A 17559-nucleotide genomic window follows, 5' to 3' on the forward strand; every position below is an offset into this window, starting at 1 on the left:
TAAAAAATTGTTTCACTTTTCGACTGCTTCTTCGCGTTCATCTCCAAGTCCTCTACATCATCCTCATCATCCTTTATTGTTTAGTTTAACATAATAATTGTTCTTATTCGGTTTTCGTTTCCATTTTTTTTTTTCATTTTAGTTTGTCGTTTAATAAATTGGTCTTTGCTTCGGCTTTCGATTTAGCTACTGAATACATTACTATAATACATATAAAGTCAAATATGATCTTATTTGTTGTGTTGTCGCGGGTACATCTGTGGGTATATACTCTCTAGACCTTCTGTACATGTATGTATATTAGTATATGTATGTATTTATATTTATATATGTATGTGTGTGTGTGTGTGTGTGTGAGGTGTTTATCTGTATGTATAACACTACATATTTGTTGCATACCCCATTCTACATACAATAGTTGAAGGAGCGGGAAAAAGGAAGGGACTGGAATCTGTTCTGGGGTTGTTGGGGGGCACCCTCTATTTTTGTACATATAGTATACTATAGTTCTGGGCGTGTAAATGTACCCAAAAAAAAAACTGCTATTTCGGCTTGGGTATTCAGGTATTCCTGGTATTCGATGGACGATTGAGAGAACTTGTATCCAGTTCAGTTCGGTACTAGGATCAGGCGTGTGCAACACTTTGTGATTTTCGCAGTACCCCACGAGCTCTACAATTCGCTGAAGAAAAGAATATACACATACACAAGATAAATTTATCATGTATGCATATGGAATTAGAATCCGTATTAGAAAAATATACAAAAACAACACACAAAGTAGACAACACAGACAGGCAGGACATGGGACTGGACAAACGACAGGGCAACAGGGCAGCAGGGACGACTGGACAAGTACATACTACATCCGAAAGGAACAACGTTTAGCCAAAGATATGGTGTGGTGCTCATTCATGAATTCAGCTGTGTCGAGTGTCGTGTGTCCTGTGTCTGCAACTGCAACTGTATTCCAGCTCAAAATGCGTCTCAAAATCATGTTTTATTATAAAGTGATTCTGTTGGTTTTCTTGTTGTGCTTCGTAATTTTTTTTTTTTTGTGGGTTCAGTTTTTAGACAAAGATTCGCTTGAATTGTTTGATTTTGCTTTTAGTTTTTGTTTTCGGTATTTTGTATAATAAAGACCTGCCATTTGAAATTTCGGTCCCTCATATCAAAGTTTTGGTTTTGGTTTTGGTTTTGTTTTAAGTTTTAACTTGTTTATCATTTTTGTGGGGCTTAAGGAAACCAGTTGAAGCGGGAATTTGTTCTTGTACCAATTATTCGTTTCGATTCAATTCGATTTGATATATCGCTTATCGACACATATGTATGTACATTGTACATACATATATCGATATATTTTTTCGTTTAAAGTTGTTGTTGTTTTGTTGTTGTTGTAGAGTTGAAACCCAAATATGCATCAATACATAACTTTAAAGCTGGGCGTATGCGTATTCCATGTCAGTGTCTTGTGTAGGTTTGTTTGTCTGTGTTCTGACTGTGTGTGTGTCTGCTTAGTTTGTTATGTTATGTTATGTTATGTTATGTTATGTTATGTTCTGTACTGTAATTGTTTTGCTCTTTTCCGATCGGTTCGGATCTGTTTTATATTTGTGATCTGTTCTTGTTCTGTGTCTTGTGTAGATCTTTTGTTATTTATTTTATGATAAAGCTATTTTGACAGCAGTCTTGAACGTTCATTTCAATTTAAATATTCAATATTATAAATAGGTATACACACATTTTTGTTAAGGGTTCGTTTAGTTCGTTTGTTTCGTTTGTCTTCTCCTTTTTGTTTTGTTTTGAAACTCCTTCGCTCTTCTTAGGATTCCTCTTCCTGGCTCTATCTATCTCTCGGGGATATATTTTTGTATATTACTCGTTAGTTACACCTATCAGACAGTTGAGAAACTTTTGGTTTTCTTTGCTTTTCTTTTCATTATTTGAGGGGTTGGGAAGGGGATTCCAAATCAAAGTCAATCTCGTGGACTGTCGCGAGGTGCGGGGCGCTGTGGCTGTTGTGGGGATGTTGGTCTTTAAAGGGAAACTCCGATACGTTAATTGGCTTAAGGGATCTACAGCACCTATGGCTATATATAGTCTATAGATTAAACAGATATTTTGATCCTTGCTGGCCCTTGGTGGTTCTGTACGGGTTCTACATATTCGGTTCTAGAGCTTGTTGCAGGGGCATGGACAGGGGGCTAGGAACGGGTTCGGGGTCGAGGTCGGGGACTGGGGCACTATCTGGGGAATTCAGTTGTATATCTTGTTTGCTCCTCCTTGTTTTGTTGAGTCCTTACAAAGCATTTGTTGAAGTTATGCATTTACCTAGTTTTTACCTTATTCTCTCTAAGTTTCGAGTAACTTCGATGCCCTCTGTTAATACTTGTAATAGTAAGTATATGTATATATATTATATATATATAGAGTATATATAATTCCTTTTAGAATCTTTAGAAAATCTTTACGTAGCTCGGCCACTTCTGCTATTATGACTACTCGTACACTATATCTTTTGTTTGGGGGGGTTCCTCCTACAGCTCCTACACCTCCTACACCACTCTGTTTCCCACCTGCTCTGCCCTCTATTCTGGTTCTATTCTGGAGCCTAGATTTAGTTCTGTTTACCGGCTAGGGTAGGGGTTTCTTGTAAATTAATGTGAATTTCTAAATGTAATATGTTACAAAAGTTCAATTAAAATTGTTCTCTTCTCTTTATATCGATTTGATTACTCCTACTTTTACTTTTACTTTTAATTTACTTTCATTTTACTTTTTAATTCGTTTCTGTTTTTTGTATTTATTTTTGTTTGGGTTTCCATTTAGTCTAGTCTACTATCAATGTCTTCTCGTCACGTAAGTAACTCCCTCGAAAGCTAGTCAGGTTCTTAATTGAGTTCATAATTTCTTTTGGTAGAAAAGAAAAAGGCAAAAAACAACGAACAACTCGAAATATGTACCGATATATATATACATAGATACATATATATATAGGTATGTAGAAAATGAAGACAACAACAAACGTGTTTCCATTAAATTGGTTTTTGGTTTTTGTTTCATTAGTTTAGTTAAAGCCAGACGCTAGTAGATGTACAATAGTATGTACTACTTTTTTGTGGGTTGTTCCTCACTTCTTTGTTCTTCGTTTGATTTTGGTTACTGTTTCAACGCGATTTCTAGTAGATAGTTCTTATAACATCTTACGCTCTACAGTTATACATATAGTGGGTTCTTGTTCTTGTTGTATATATAATTGTTCTAGTTGTTGTTTTTCGTTTTTCCATTTACATTTTGCATTTTTTCATTACATAAAACACACACAAAAATGCGTACAGAGAGGAAGGACATGTTCTGAATAGGCGTTGATTGGCAGAGGGTATGGTCGTAAGAAAAGTGTTGCACATAAAAGATATTACAGGAAGTGCGGCTGGGTGGTTAGGGAGTGTTCCAGCGAGTGTATGTAAAAATAGGTTCTTTGAGCGCTTCAGTTTGCTGTGGTGTGGCATTTTTTTTATGATCTGTGGATGATAAAGCACGCCTCTTCCATCGTACAGATTCCGATCACATCCGGAACATCCCATTCCCTCTCGAACACACATACACACACACACTTATGCAAGGAAATATGTATATACATACTTATATACTTGTATATAATTTTAGTAGTATGCAAAACACAGGCCCACCTCTCGGTGCACCAAAGGTGAAAATTACAAATATTTTTCTATAGCCTAAAACTTAGAAAAAAAAATATTACACCATTGTATATAGTAAGTATATTTATGTATATGTTTTTCGTTTCTTTTCGGGGCTATATATACATATATTTCCATAAGAGTGTGTGTGTGTGTGTGTGTGTACAACACAGACAGACATACATACATATACATATATGCACGTAAGTATATAACATATGTTTAATGTATGCATATTTCGTATGTATGTATATATGCTAGCGTTTTTCCTTTTCAGTTTTGAGTTTTGAGTTTTGTTTGTTTCTCATTCCGAAGAGGCTTTATTTACAAAAGGCCGACATTCGAAATTCGACTTGTAGAATTACTAATATTACTATTACCACTATTATTTACTATTTACTATTATTACCTAGCACTATTACTACTATTATTGCATACACGTTCTCTCTTTCTAGTAAACTTATTTTCAGTGATCTTTTTTGAGGCAACCACTGAGGCGGCTGTGCCACTCGTCGTCGTCATCGTCATCGGCATCGATGTCGTCAGTGCTGCAGTCAGTGGGTCCGTTATTGTTATCGATTTCACAATGCCACTGGCACTGGCACTGCCACTGCCATCGCTAGCGTCGATTTGCTTTGGCGTCAGGGCCGCTTTTCGGCTGAATACCGGCGCTGAGCTCGATGATGGTACAGTCATCGTACACATCTCTATGACATTTTGGTCCGGTGAACTGTTGCTGTTGCTGCTCGTGTTCGTGTTCGTATTTGTTGGCGATTCAATATCCTCTGGTATGACCGGTGGTATTGTTTCACCAACGCGATGCAACAGGTATTCCAGTGACTGTGATATTCCCCGATATTGTACGGATTGTGACTGCGACTGCGACTGCGATTGGGATTGGGATTGCGATAACGACGGCGAATGCAAACGTTGCCTCAGCGCGGTCTCAGCGCCTAGTGGCGGCGACGACAACATGGCTTTTGGTTTTGACATAGACATTGACGTTGACGTTGACGTTAATGTTGACGTAGTTTTGGGGGATGGGAGCTTTAATGGTAGCATCTCGATGTTAATCACGGAACTGGAGCGCTCTCTTCTCTCTGATATTCAGCTGCCGTATTTGTTGGAAGATGCGTAGCTATTAACTGCAGATCCATTTGATGGCATGTGAGTATCAGGCACTAAATGTGGTGTTCTACTAGATATAGGTGGCAAAATAGGGCTTGTTGGCCAATGGTAAGTAGCAGCGGCGTTATTGGATGAGGGAACACTTCTATGCAAAAAGCATTATTCGATTGTTAATTGTCGTTGTTGTTATCAAAGTACGCTTTCGAAAAACAAATTTAACTTTGGCGATTCTGTATGGGTGTGTATCTGTATCGATGGATCAGTGGATCAGTGATCGGTGGATCGGTGTATCGGTGTGTGTATGCATGAAAAATCAATGAAAGATCAATGAAAATGTATAGAAAGATATATTCTTATGATATTGTGATAAAGCGATGAGATTGAAATTAAAAAAAATATATGTAAATTTGTAATCCCTAATCTGAGTAACTGTCTATTTATCGAAGAGAGCGATAGCGTCGATAAAATATCGATGGGAATTCAAAACAGCTCATCCAGCATTATATTCTTGCAATTTGCTCTGCCATGCTCTGTCGTCCCTCAATCAAAGCGTCACAGTCGTAAATCATATGAATCTTGCATAGAAGATGGAGAAGGAGGATGTTGGTTTTTTTTCTTTTTGGATTGTTTGGGGGGTTGGTGGGAGGTATCATAGAGTTTTGGGGATGTAATTTGGAGGATTCAAGTGTGCAAGTGGACATCAAGAAAATTTATGTGTATAATATATATTTACAAATGAACACTAGATGATGGCATGGCATGAGGCGCAGCCCCGCACAATTCACAGACAACGAAAACAAATTGAAATGACAGGCACAAGATTCGCTTTAATGATAGACATGTGGATGTGGAATGATGGATGGGGATGGTGGATGGGGGATGGGGATGGGGGATGGGCAATGATGATGAAGAGATGAGTGGATGTGGATAATGAACATGACAAAGACACAATGAAAGATAGAGACGAAGAAAGAGTGGAGCTAGGAACTCACCTTGAATGGGGGAACAGCATGGGGGCTGCATTGAACATCGATTGGGGCGTTGGCTGTTGGATGGGGGCTGCAGCAGTGTCTGGGTGTAAAAAGTTCCGTCGTTGCTCGATGCGCTCCTGGTGTTGGGTCAGACAACGAGACAATAGGTCCGGAAGGCTTTCCATGTGCTCCTGTGGGATGGATAATAGCAAACATACATAACCACATATAAACAAACATATTGTGGAGTGTGCATATAAAACATATGTGTGTGAAGTGGACTCAGTGGCATTCAATCAGTGCATCGAGCATTGATGTTATTGCAAATGGTGTATGGGATGGGATTTTCAATACGATTGTTTGTCATACTTGTAGGTTCTGCATTTTGTCCTCTAGATTTGTTAGGCGTTCCTCGATGGCATCCTGGCGGCTAGACATGTCCGATATTATCTCGTAGACGGTATTTTGTGTCTGTGAATGTGAAATGCATTGGTATCGTGTATCGTGTATCGGCATATTTGATACAAATGTACATAAATAACACATTATAAATACGAGAATTGCACAGATATTCTATAAAGGTTATATTTTTGATTGCTAGCTACCTTGGCCATATCGGTTATTGTGTTGGCATTATCCATTAGTTTGCGCTGATCCATTTTAACTTTTCGCAACCTGCATCGCATTGGAAGAGTCATCAACATTATAAAGATTACATTATTTCAGTACATTCACAAAGTGGTTGCGCCAACGCACATTAGCACTAAAATCTCATTCTATTTGCAGTTAATTTGTTGTTGGTTTTTTAGTAGGAGTAGCTGCTTCTTGATCTCCATACTTTTCATTCCCTTTACGACCTTACAACGTTACAACCTTATAGCCTTACAACTCTGTTATGCACACGATCCGATCCTGTGTTTGGAATCGGGGATCGTTTTGTTCCGGCCTGCCGGAAGATCAGTTTTTGATGGATTATTTTCGAATCGGACAACGATTACAGCACGTTTCAGAACATTTCAGAAAGCCGGTTATAGAATATATGATTAATCATGGCAATATATGTATAAATAAATACGAGTATATCGAATAAAAGCGAATACAAAAATGCAAATAACTAATTGTTCTCAAAAGATATTTATGCAAAAGGGATTTGCTCGTAAAATTGTGGAATAATAAGAGGAATATAGACGGCAGTCTTACAGTTCTGAGACGCACTGCATTAGAAAGTTCACTGAAAATCTTTTTATTTTTTATATATTTATTTGGTTTTTTTTTTTTTTGCGGGTGTAAAATTTGATGTGCCGTTATGGGTAGATATTTGATTAGATTATAGAAAAAAGAAAATTCATATATATATATTTTTTTTTTTTTTTTGTGGCGCTAAAATTACAGAAAATCGTATCGTGAAAATATCATCATATCTTTTCAGCCTTTAATCATCACTGAACCATCACTAGATCGTAACGATCCTAGCTACAACGAGTCACAAGTGTTTTGTTGTTGTATGAGTGGAAAAGTAGAGATTGGGGATAATAGATCGGGGTATATTAGGGAGCACAGAGTGGGAGAGTGAAAAGAGAACAGAGGATCTGGACAGAGTACATAGTGTTCAGAGTGAGAGTTCAGAGTGCTCAGAGTGTGTGTGTGTGTTTAAATGGGATGTTTCTCGCTGTGCTGTTGCTGTTACTGCTGTTGCTGCTGCTGCTGCTGCTGCTGCTGCTAGATGGATGCTGGAGGTATAGCTGTACAGATGGCTGTGTAACGTGTGGCACAACTGTTGGCACTTGGGCAGAAGCTTGATGATATTGCGATAGTTTTTGATACGAGATTCTAGAATATTAACGCTGCATGCTAGATTATGTGGCTAGTCTCGGTTATTGCATAACGTAAAAACAGGGCTTTACAACCTATTTACAGGCTAGTAAAACGAGTTCAATCTTATTGGTTTTTCATTTACTTTTAGTATTTTGTTGTAATTGGTAGTTAACTGTTTTAGTACATCGATTAATTCATTGATTTTGTTTGGTTATTCGTTATATACAAATCACAGACTCTGATGGGAGGCTTTCCGCGTACCGTCAAAGCTTGCCTACAGTTTTTTTTTTTTTGTTTGATGAGTATATGAAATAGGTTTCGAACAGAGTATGAATCTACTTATTTATGCATGAAGTATCACAGAGAACGTGGACTGGGTACTGGGACTAAGGTGGGAATTGGGGATTGGTACTGGTACTGTTACTGTTACTGGAAATGGTACTGGGGATTGGATTGATCTGACAAACATGTTACATATAGTAGGACAAATGAGAGGTATGCCATAAGATTGACAGGACAAAGAGAGAGAGACAGAGGAGAGACAGAGCGAGAGAGAGAGAGACACAGAAAGAGAGTGACAGAGACAAACAAAAACAAACAAGGACTAGTCACAAATTGCTTCGATGATCGATCGTTTCGTTTCGTTTCGTTCCTCCCCAACACTGAAAACGGATATACTCGTATCTCTTGATAGTTTTCTTTTTTTTTTTGGATATATGTACTCTATTTTCGATATTCGATAATTGATTTAGTTTATTTAATCTCTTTAACTCTTTAATCTTTAATCTTTAGTGGCAGCCTGACATTTAGTTTGATAGTTAGATTTTTTGTTGGTAGGTTGGTTTTTTTTGTTGGTTGATTGATAGATCTCTAAAAATACTCACGCATATATAGCTAGAAGGAACTTTCTTTGGTGGGTTCTTACACGGCCGGGATTAACCCGTTTTACTAGTCTTGTATGTTTGTAAATGAGCCAAGTTTCACGAAGAACATTCGCCGCAGCATTTTTCAGCTAAATTTTGGTTCAAAGAAGAAATGTATACAAAGGAAATTAGAATGCATCTTTTGATTATATGTTACATATGGTGATAGTATGTAGTATCTGGAATGGATAAACCCAGGAGTCAGAGTCCGCTGTCCGTTTTGTCGTTGTCCGTCCATTCCGGTTTAATTTCTGTTTCGTTAAGGTTCGTTTTGGGTTTGGGTTTGAGTTTGGTTTTCGGTTTTCGGTTTCGGTTGTGTTCCGTTTTGTTGTTAGGGTTGAGAGTTGGGTTGAATTCCAAATTGAAGGACGATCTATACCCTTTTGGTTAACTGCGTGTCCATCATGAAGTTGTGCACATGCTTCTCGGCACGGGTCAGCTCCAGTTTACGGGATACGACGGCCACGAGCAGCGCCGTGCAGCCAGCACCCTGTAAGAACGATGCACAATATGTTGAGATTTGATTGTGATTGCCTCTGAGTCAAAGGTGAGTTTCGGTCGTCCACTCCACTGACATTGACACCCAACTCAGTCGTCGTAGTGCGTGTGTGGAATGGGTGGATGTGTGTGGCATGGCAGCATGGTGTACGAGTATATTCTGAGTGTTGTTTGTGTGTGTTTGGGGCACTCGTCTGAGTTGGATGTCAGCCAATCTCTGATGTCAGTTTGTTATTTCATTCAGTTTTTGCTTGTTTCATTGTTTATACATTCAAATGAATTTGTTTATCGAGTTATAGTCCAGAACTTGTTGTTGCTCGCAAAATACACACAGACTTTTATGGATGTTACAGCATGTACATAGGTTATGTTTCTGTTTCTGTTTCTTTTTGTTTCTTTTTTGCTTTTATTTTCTTTTCGTTTCTTCTCGGTTTTCATCATTCATTTTTGTATGTTGTTTCGGTATTCTCTCGATGACTGAATGAATGAATGAATGAATGTGTGAACAGTGAATGCAAATGTTCCTTCGACTAAATTAATGTGCGATCGGTAGATGACAAATGCATATAGGTATGTATATTCTTTTTTTAGAATTTAAAGATACAGAGATGTTAGATGTTTGGGTTAGGTTTTTTTTTTTGGTTTTGGGGGGATTAGTTTCAAGTATTATATTATGTGGGTACTATTCGGAATGGAGTTAAAGTTAAATAAATACGATATTTGGTTGGATTTGATTGGCACATGTCTATGTAGTATTACAACAAGTTAGAGGTGTCTGGCAGAGAGAGATAGAGAGCGAGAGAGAGAGAGATACATACACACAAACGTACGTAACGATTAGCTAGAGAACAAAGTCTAGTCAAGTTAGGAGTTGAAATACATAATTTGGTTTATTTTGAATTTATTGTATCATAGCTTTTACTGCGACTACGACATGATCAAATATGTCTAAGAAAAAAGCAGAAAGAAAGACTGGTAGAAATTTAGTTGAATATAGTATATGGAGAATATATTGGATGGAGATAGAGATAGAAAGTAAGCCACACAAAAGCATAATTTGATAGAAGTACAGACAGAGAGAGCGAGAGCGGGAGAGAGAGAGAAATATATATAGGGCGAAAGAGTATACAGACATACATATTTAATAGTAGTGGAGTGGAAAAGGTGTGTACTAATTATTGTAATAGGCAGAAGGTGCCCTAAGCGCATGGCTATACGAGTATATCCACCATGAACAGAGTCGCAGAGTTTTAAATAATTCTGTTGTTCGGCCTTTGCCCATCTCTAATGGCATTCATTTGTTGCCTGTTTTGTGCGACTCGGCAGCAATTCTAGTTGCTCTTCTGTTCTTCTAATCTTAGGCTAGACTCAAATGTGACCGAATCCAGGGACAATCGCGTAGCTAAAGCTCTCTTTATATGGAGATTTCACAAAATATTTAATTTACGTATATATGTTTGTATATGTATGTACATTTACCTAGGAATAGGACACGATTCTAGTGTTTTTTTTTTTTTTTTTTATTAAAAGTGGCTGCGACGGGCGTTTTGTTGTGGAGCGGGTGGGCGGGCAACATTCGTATGCAGTTTATGTAATTATTTACAAGTGATTTTTATCGGTAGATTGAAATCGATAGGTACTATTTGAAAATAGTTGATTGATCAATAAATGATAGTTCTTGGTTTTTTTTTTTTTTTATGTTGTGTGCAATTGTTGGTAATAGTTTTGTTGTAGTTGTAGTTGTTTGTTAAAAACTCACCATTATTCCTGTACTGACAGCGATACCACGTCCACAGTACGTATTCGGAACAATATCACCGAAACCAACACTCAAAAATGTTATCGCTATCAGCCACATTGCATTCAAAAGATTCGCATGTTCTTCATCATGAAATCTGTTCCATAATCGAGGTCGCGACAATATATATATATATATATATATTTTGGTTTCGGTTTTGTCATAAATATTTGTTTTTGATATTTGCATAGGGCATATGATAAATGGGGGTTTTTTTTTTTTTGGTTCGCATATAGATCACAAAGATCAGTTGAAGTTTCATTTCAGGGGGGTCAAATTGCATACACGCGTTTTGTTGTTGTTTTTTTTATATTTTTTAAATGAAAGGGAAAGAGAGATAGAGAAAAATATCGTATTGTTGGCTTAATGTACAAATAAACTTTAAGAATTCGTTTAAAAACAAAGTTGGCTTAAGTAAATTCAAGATATTCATCAAACAGAACGAAAGGCATACATACGTATAAAACAAACGAAATCATAACGAAAAGCATGGAAAAGAAAGCTTAAAAGAACGGAAAATATATGAAAGCAACGGAAAAATAACGAAAAAACTTAAAGAAAATCAAACAAAAAGTAGTAGTTGAAAATGATGGAACGTTGAAACGGGCATTCTGCAGAATTGGAAACAAGTGGAAGAAATGGACGAGGCACACAGGTACAGTAGTGGTCAAAAGAACGTTGGTTTGGATTTGGTTTTGGTTTGGTTTTGAGGTTATGTACAGGCGACGCAACCGTTAGTTGTCGTTTTTTGGTGGATAGCGGAAGAAGTATGTACACACTGGGTGGAGGAGGTGGTGTTGGTTCTTCTGGATGTACAAGCAAAAGGTGGGAGCTGTGATCTGTGATCAGATGTGTGTGTTTTTTTTTGTATTCGTTTGCTTTTGATGGAGACGTAGTACGATTGTAATAGTTGGACCATCTAGGATTTTGTGCACAAACAAAAGAAAAGCAAACATACACGCACACATTCAATTTCATACACACGCCACAGGCACACACTGGGAAAACATTAATAGAATTTGCCGGAGCTGTCAACAAAGATTTGTTTGTTGAATTTCTGCTGTCGTTTCGTTTCGCTTCAGCCTCAGCTAAGAATGAGAGACAGAGACAGGGGGAGAGAGAGAGAGAGAATTGTGTTGTTGTTGCTGTCCTGCCTCCTTGGGAAATGGTTATGAAGGGAATGGCGGAAATGGAAATAAAAGTTTCGCTCTTTAAAGCAGAAATAGTGACAAATACACACAAACATATAGTACAAATGGTGGGTCGCTCTTTGGTCTGTTGTGTGAAGGTGTGTGTGTATGTGTGTGCTCTTATGTACAGAGTGTATATATATATATATACTTATATAATGTATGCATATGCTTATATTACAGCGACTCAAACACACACTCACACACACACACGCAGTGGGTGGAGATTTTGATAATGATTTACAACAGTGTAAAATTCACATGTAGATATACACACACTCATGTAGATGTATGTATCATGTATGTATTCATGTAGTAGATATGTATATATGCATGTCATGTCATGTCATGTATGTAGATATAGTATTTTGATATTTATATTTATTTATCGCTGGAAATGAACTGCCCCACAAAAAGAAAAGAAAACTGAAACAACGTAAAACCCCCCACCAGACACAGACACAAACAGAGGCATAGAGAGAGAAAAAGAGAGAGAGAGAGAGAGACAGTCGCCCTCCCATTTTTTGGCGACGATGTGGGCAGACAGAACGGCATCATCTCAATATGTACGGATGGATATATGGTTATGGCCATGGGTGTAGGAGTACTGCCACGAGTGCCTCCCATCAGAATGGATTGTTGTGATATAGGAATTTGAATTTATATACATATATAGTGTATTTTCTCTGTGTGTGTTTTTATAAGTGTGTGTGCTGGGGCGTGGGCGTGTAGGGTAGATGAGGAGCTGTGCTGGTGGTATGAACTCAAACCAACCCGTAGAAAAGCTGGGTCAGGTCAGGGGGTCGGATTTGGTTGGATCGGATCGGATCGGGTCAGTATACACACCCACAAACGACGCTGCATGCGTGATTTGACAGGTACAATTACTATAATATATACTATATGTATGTTCGAGTTGTCTGCTTTCTTTTTTAGCCTCGCGATATGAACCTTGGGGGCGGTAGGCGCCTTAAAGGCGGTACTTCCTCTTCGAGGAAAAATATTTGAAAGGAAAGCGATTTCTCGTATCGTATGTGCACACAAATTGGTTTTTGGCATATGCTGTTGCTGTTGCTATTTCTATTGTTGTTGTTGTTGTTGTTGATGATGTATGTTCTTGTTGTTTGTTTGTTTTTTGAAATAGTAATAGTAGTTGTTGTTTCTAGTTCTGTTGTAGTTTATTGTTTATAGTATTTCTTATTATGGTATTTATTTATTGTTTGTTTGCTTTCTTTCTTCTTTTTTTCTATTTTTTTTTTTGCAACTGTTCTGTTCTGTTCTATTTTTTTTCTTTTGTTGTTTTGTTTAGGTATCATAAATGGAGTTTTTTGTTTGGTAGTTTTTTTGGGTATTTTGGGGTAGTTTTTGGGGTACTTTTTGGGGATCTTTTTTGTAGGAAATACTTACCACCATGCCGCAGGTGAGGGTGATACCGCGTCCACAGTATGTGTTTGGCACAATGTCGCCGTAGCCGACACACAGAAATGTGATGGCAGTGAGCCACATGGAGTTTAGCAAATTCGCGTGCTCCTCATCGTGGAACCTTCCGCATGGTACAGAAAATTTTTCAGATACATATGTCGAATGTTGGTGGTTTATTTTTTTTTCGATATTTTATTAATTGTTTGCGGTTTTCAACCAGGATTTGGTTTTTTTTTATAATACATTTTTTTTTATGGTGTGGGGAGGGGCAACAAATTATAGTTTTTCATTTATGATACGTATTTATTTTTGTTTGATTTATTTGGTATTTAGCGGTTTTTGGTAATCGGTTTACGTTTTTCAGTAAATATTTTTGATTCATTTTTTGTATTTCAGAGGCGTAAAGCGTATTGGTTGCGGTATTTTTTCGGTAGTTGTTGTATTTGTTGGTATTTTACGATATTCGATTTCAATATATATATTTTTTGGTTGTTGGTTGGTATTTTTGCAATTTGTGGATACAGAAGTAGGGTGAGAAGTGGAGTAAACAAATAAACAGATGTGAAATTGTGAACATTTTTTGGTTTAAATTTTCGATTGTTTTTTTTTTTTTTTACTTTTGAAGAATATTTTTGGTATTTTTTGTTCGTTTTGATTATTTTTAGAAAATTTCCAAGTATCAAAGAATACGCATAAGTACAAAAGAAATTAAAGAACAGAGAGAAATAATTAAAAATAATCAAGAGGAACGTAAAACAATAAAGAAAAATAGTAATTAAACGTAAAACAAAGAAAAGGAAATTAAAGGAAACTAATTTTGTTTTTTCCTTTCGGTTTGTTGTTTTCTTTGGGCAACGAATTAAAAATCCTTAAATAGATTTGAAGAGCAACATAGAAGATAGATAGCTTGATAGAGACAGATATAGGGGAAGAGGGGGGAATTGTTGGATACGAATAATTGGAAATATACAATGACACGAATAATATTGAATAATTATAGTTTGAATAGTTTCGAATCGGCTAAAATTTCTCTTCCTCCTTCTTCTCCTCCTCTTGCTGCTGCTGCTGGGGCATGACACTTGTTTTTTTTTGTTTTTTTTTTTTTTTGGGGATCGGGTAGAGCGGTGATGCGTGGTTTTTTGGGTATTGGAAATGAGGACTTTTGAACGGTAACTCTGTATATATTGTATGACATGCAGGATGACTGAAAAAGGGCCATCAGAGAGCTGTCTGTCCCGCACTCCCTACCTGGGGGCACTCCCCCATATCTCCGCTGGGTGCCATCCACTATCTACTGGCTCTGTGTATCTGAGGTGTGTGTGTGTTTTTGCAATGTGAAAAATCATATGCCAAAAATGCCAAAAGCTATGTGTGTCTGTGTGTATGCTATCGTGTATTCCTAACTCCTGTGGGATCGTTTTTGGTCGCCTGGATTTGCCTTTTGTTTGCCCTATGCTGACTCGCGCGCTGGTTTTTGACTGGATGCATGCGTGTGGTGCTAAGGATCTCCAATAATACGCACGTACATACATACATACACACACGACATAGCAAGGATACACATACACATATATGGATGGATCACATACAAAGATATACATACCATACATACATATCCACTTACAATGAAATAAAGAAGAATGTACACAAATAGACGACAAATTTTTACTTTGTATGTATAATAATCCTTGAATAAAATAATACACGACTCCCATCTATACTTTAGATATTAAAAACGAAATAGTACTAAAGAATTTCTACCAAATGTTCTACGATAAACAAAAACATTGAGATAAGGAGTATTATAGGAATTTTGTAAGAAACCACAAAAGTTGTACCAACACATTAACTCAAAACCAATTCGGTTTAAAATATTTAGGATCAACATTGGATTCATATGTTTGTATGTAGATAAGATATACATATATGTATATGTGTCTGTGTTTATTTTTTGGATGGGAATAGGAAGATTTATAAGCAGAGATAAGTTCTAAAAGTGAAGTTGAAAAATTATTTCCTGTGTTATTTCTCTTTTATTTCTCATATACCATTTGTTTTGTTTTATTATTGCTGAGTTTGTACATTATTTACTGCATATATGTGTGTATGTATGTATGTATGCATATGTTTTCTTGGGTTGTTGAAGTTATGTCATTCAAAAATCAATGTACAGAAAGCCAAAGGCAAAACAAAAGCGCAAAAAAAACTAAAAAACAAAAATATTTTGATTTAAAGAAATCGATAGAGTTTGAATCATGTATAGGAAAACTATTATATAGGAGTAGCAGAAGCTGAATAGAAGGCTTAGTGAAAGTAGAAGGCTTGGAGAAAGTAGAAGAAAGAAGATGAAGGAGGATATGGAGGACTCAGTTTAAGCTGTATTTGTATTTGTATGTTTCCGTTCCTGTTTCTGTATGTTTATTGTCTCTGTTCTTCTTTGCAGACTTTCACACACACACACAAACACACAAACACACACACACATATGTTCATATGTTGTTTGAGACATGTACATACATTGTACAATGAGTACATCAAATATGGTATGACATCAAGCGACAACAGCAACAACAACTTGATCTGATGTACATATACATATGTATGATGTATGTACCTGTTGATGTACACACATACACATACATATAGTATAGAGAAAGTGTTATTTTGGGGTTGGTTCGAGTTCGAGTTATAGTTGGAGTTGGAGTTCCCCTATAATGGGCTTACATGTGGATTAACATTATATATGTGGAAACTGTATCTGTATAAAGGATACACAAATTTATGTATGTACATATGTATGGATAATATATACACATGTTACGCAAACGCATATACGAAATGATCTACAGCAAATGCAGGCGCAGTTCAATCCACAATTTGAAGCTTAATTGAATAAATAAATATGCGATGTAAGAATCAATATTTTGTTTTGTTTTTTTTTTTGTTTTTTTTTTTTTTTTCATGGTTTTCCATGAACTGAAGAGCATGTACAGAAAACATAAGGAGCACCATAAATCCGCAATAAAAATAGGAAATGAAAAGAAGTTAGGAATCTCAAAGGAACAACAAAAAGATCAATAAGAGAGTAAAGGACTGGATGGTATGGAAAAAAGTACAAGACAAACGCAATGGGCATTACCCAGTGCAGTACAGATCGAGAGAGAAAGAGGAAGAGGAAGAAAGAGAGAAAGTACAACTGTGCGCCAATATTAAGTCGTGAAGAGATTGGAGAGTGGTACAGGGTAGTGGTAGACGTAGACGTAGAGGGAACGGGAACGGGAGAATAGTGGAATGCTGTCAAATATTTTCAAATAGAAAGAAGTAAAAGCTACACAAAGAGAGCAGACAAAGAGGAGAGAGAGAGAGAGAGATAGGAAGAGATCAAAGAGAGAAAGAGCGAGCGAGCATACACTTTCATTCACGCAACAAAAAACGTTATGAAAAAAATGTAAAGATTTTGGAAACAAATTGCAAAAATATCAAATATCAAATGACAAACTGTACAAAAGTGGGTTAAGAATATATTCACGTATGTATGTATGACAATCAAATCACTACTACAAGGTCTCCACCCGAAGCATTCTTCAAGTCTACACAGTCTTTTGTTGGTTTTGGTTTTGTGTTTGTGTTTCTTTTTCTGTGTTTTTATTATTTTTCTGTTATTCTGACTTTCTGTCCATCCCAATCCCCCCTCCACCCCTAGCGAATAAGTGCAAGAGTGTAATCAACTTTGTTCGATATATATGTATATGAATGTATCGATAAATTGTATGCTGTCAATTTTGCAGGCACGCACAACATAACAAAGAACAGAGTAAAATGGCGGGAGAGAGTGGATGAAATGGGGGAAAATATGTGCAAGCAGGAAAACAAATTCACACAAAATTCGTACTTCGTAAAAGCTTTTGAATACTCTTGCAAAGCAAATTAAATCTCATAGATGGGAATGACCAGGGATGCAGCTCCACTGTGGATGCAGGATCCAATATGCTTATATTTATATTTTGTAACGGTTCGGATATGTCTTTGGCTGCGGACAAATTTACTTGACCCTCTGGTGCAAGGGTATAACAAAACAATCTGGAGAATCACTGTCGGAAGGGAAAGGTTGGTGTT

At 36.9% G+C, this 17559-nt stretch overlaps 1 protein-coding gene across 21 annotated transcripts in view; it reads right to left on the reverse strand.

Moving 5' to 3' along the window:
- Positions 1 to 9: 9 nt before the first annotated feature.
- LOC111074393 (small conductance calcium-activated potassium channel protein) overlaps positions 10 to 17559 on the reverse strand; it is a 72620-nt gene continuing 55070 nt past the window's right edge. For 9 of the 21 annotated variants that reach the window (XM_041596263.1, XM_041596261.1, XM_041596260.1 and 6 more), the window contains 7 exons: positions 10793 to 10928; positions 8915 to 9025; positions 8497 to 8624; positions 6403 to 6472; positions 6167 to 6268; positions 5819 to 5988; positions 4803 to 4971 (listed from right to left, as the gene is read on the reverse strand). In XM_041596263.1, coding sequence (XP_041452197.1) covers positions 4806 to 4971; positions 5819 to 5988; positions 6167 to 6268; positions 6403 to 6472; positions 8497 to 8624; positions 8915 to 9025; positions 10793 to 10928 — 883 coding nt within the window. In that variant the 3' untranslated portion in view covers positions 4803 to 4805. Of the gene's footprint in view, positions 683 to 4727; positions 5073 to 5818; positions 5989 to 6166; positions 6269 to 6402; positions 6473 to 8496; positions 8625 to 8914; positions 9026 to 10792; positions 10929 to 13428; positions 13565 to 17559 lie in introns of those variants that run through there. The other 12 variants (XM_041596262.1, XM_041596259.1, XM_041596256.1 and 9 more) reach the window with 8 other exon arrangements.

Source organism: Drosophila obscura, unplaced genomic scaffold, assembly GCF_018151105.1.
Source record: "Drosophila obscura isolate BZ-5 IFL unplaced genomic scaffold, ASM1815110v1 contig_97, whole genome shotgun sequence".
In the NCBI taxonomy this organism is placed as follows: Eukaryota; Metazoa; Arthropoda; class Insecta; order Diptera; family Drosophilidae; genus Drosophila; species Drosophila obscura.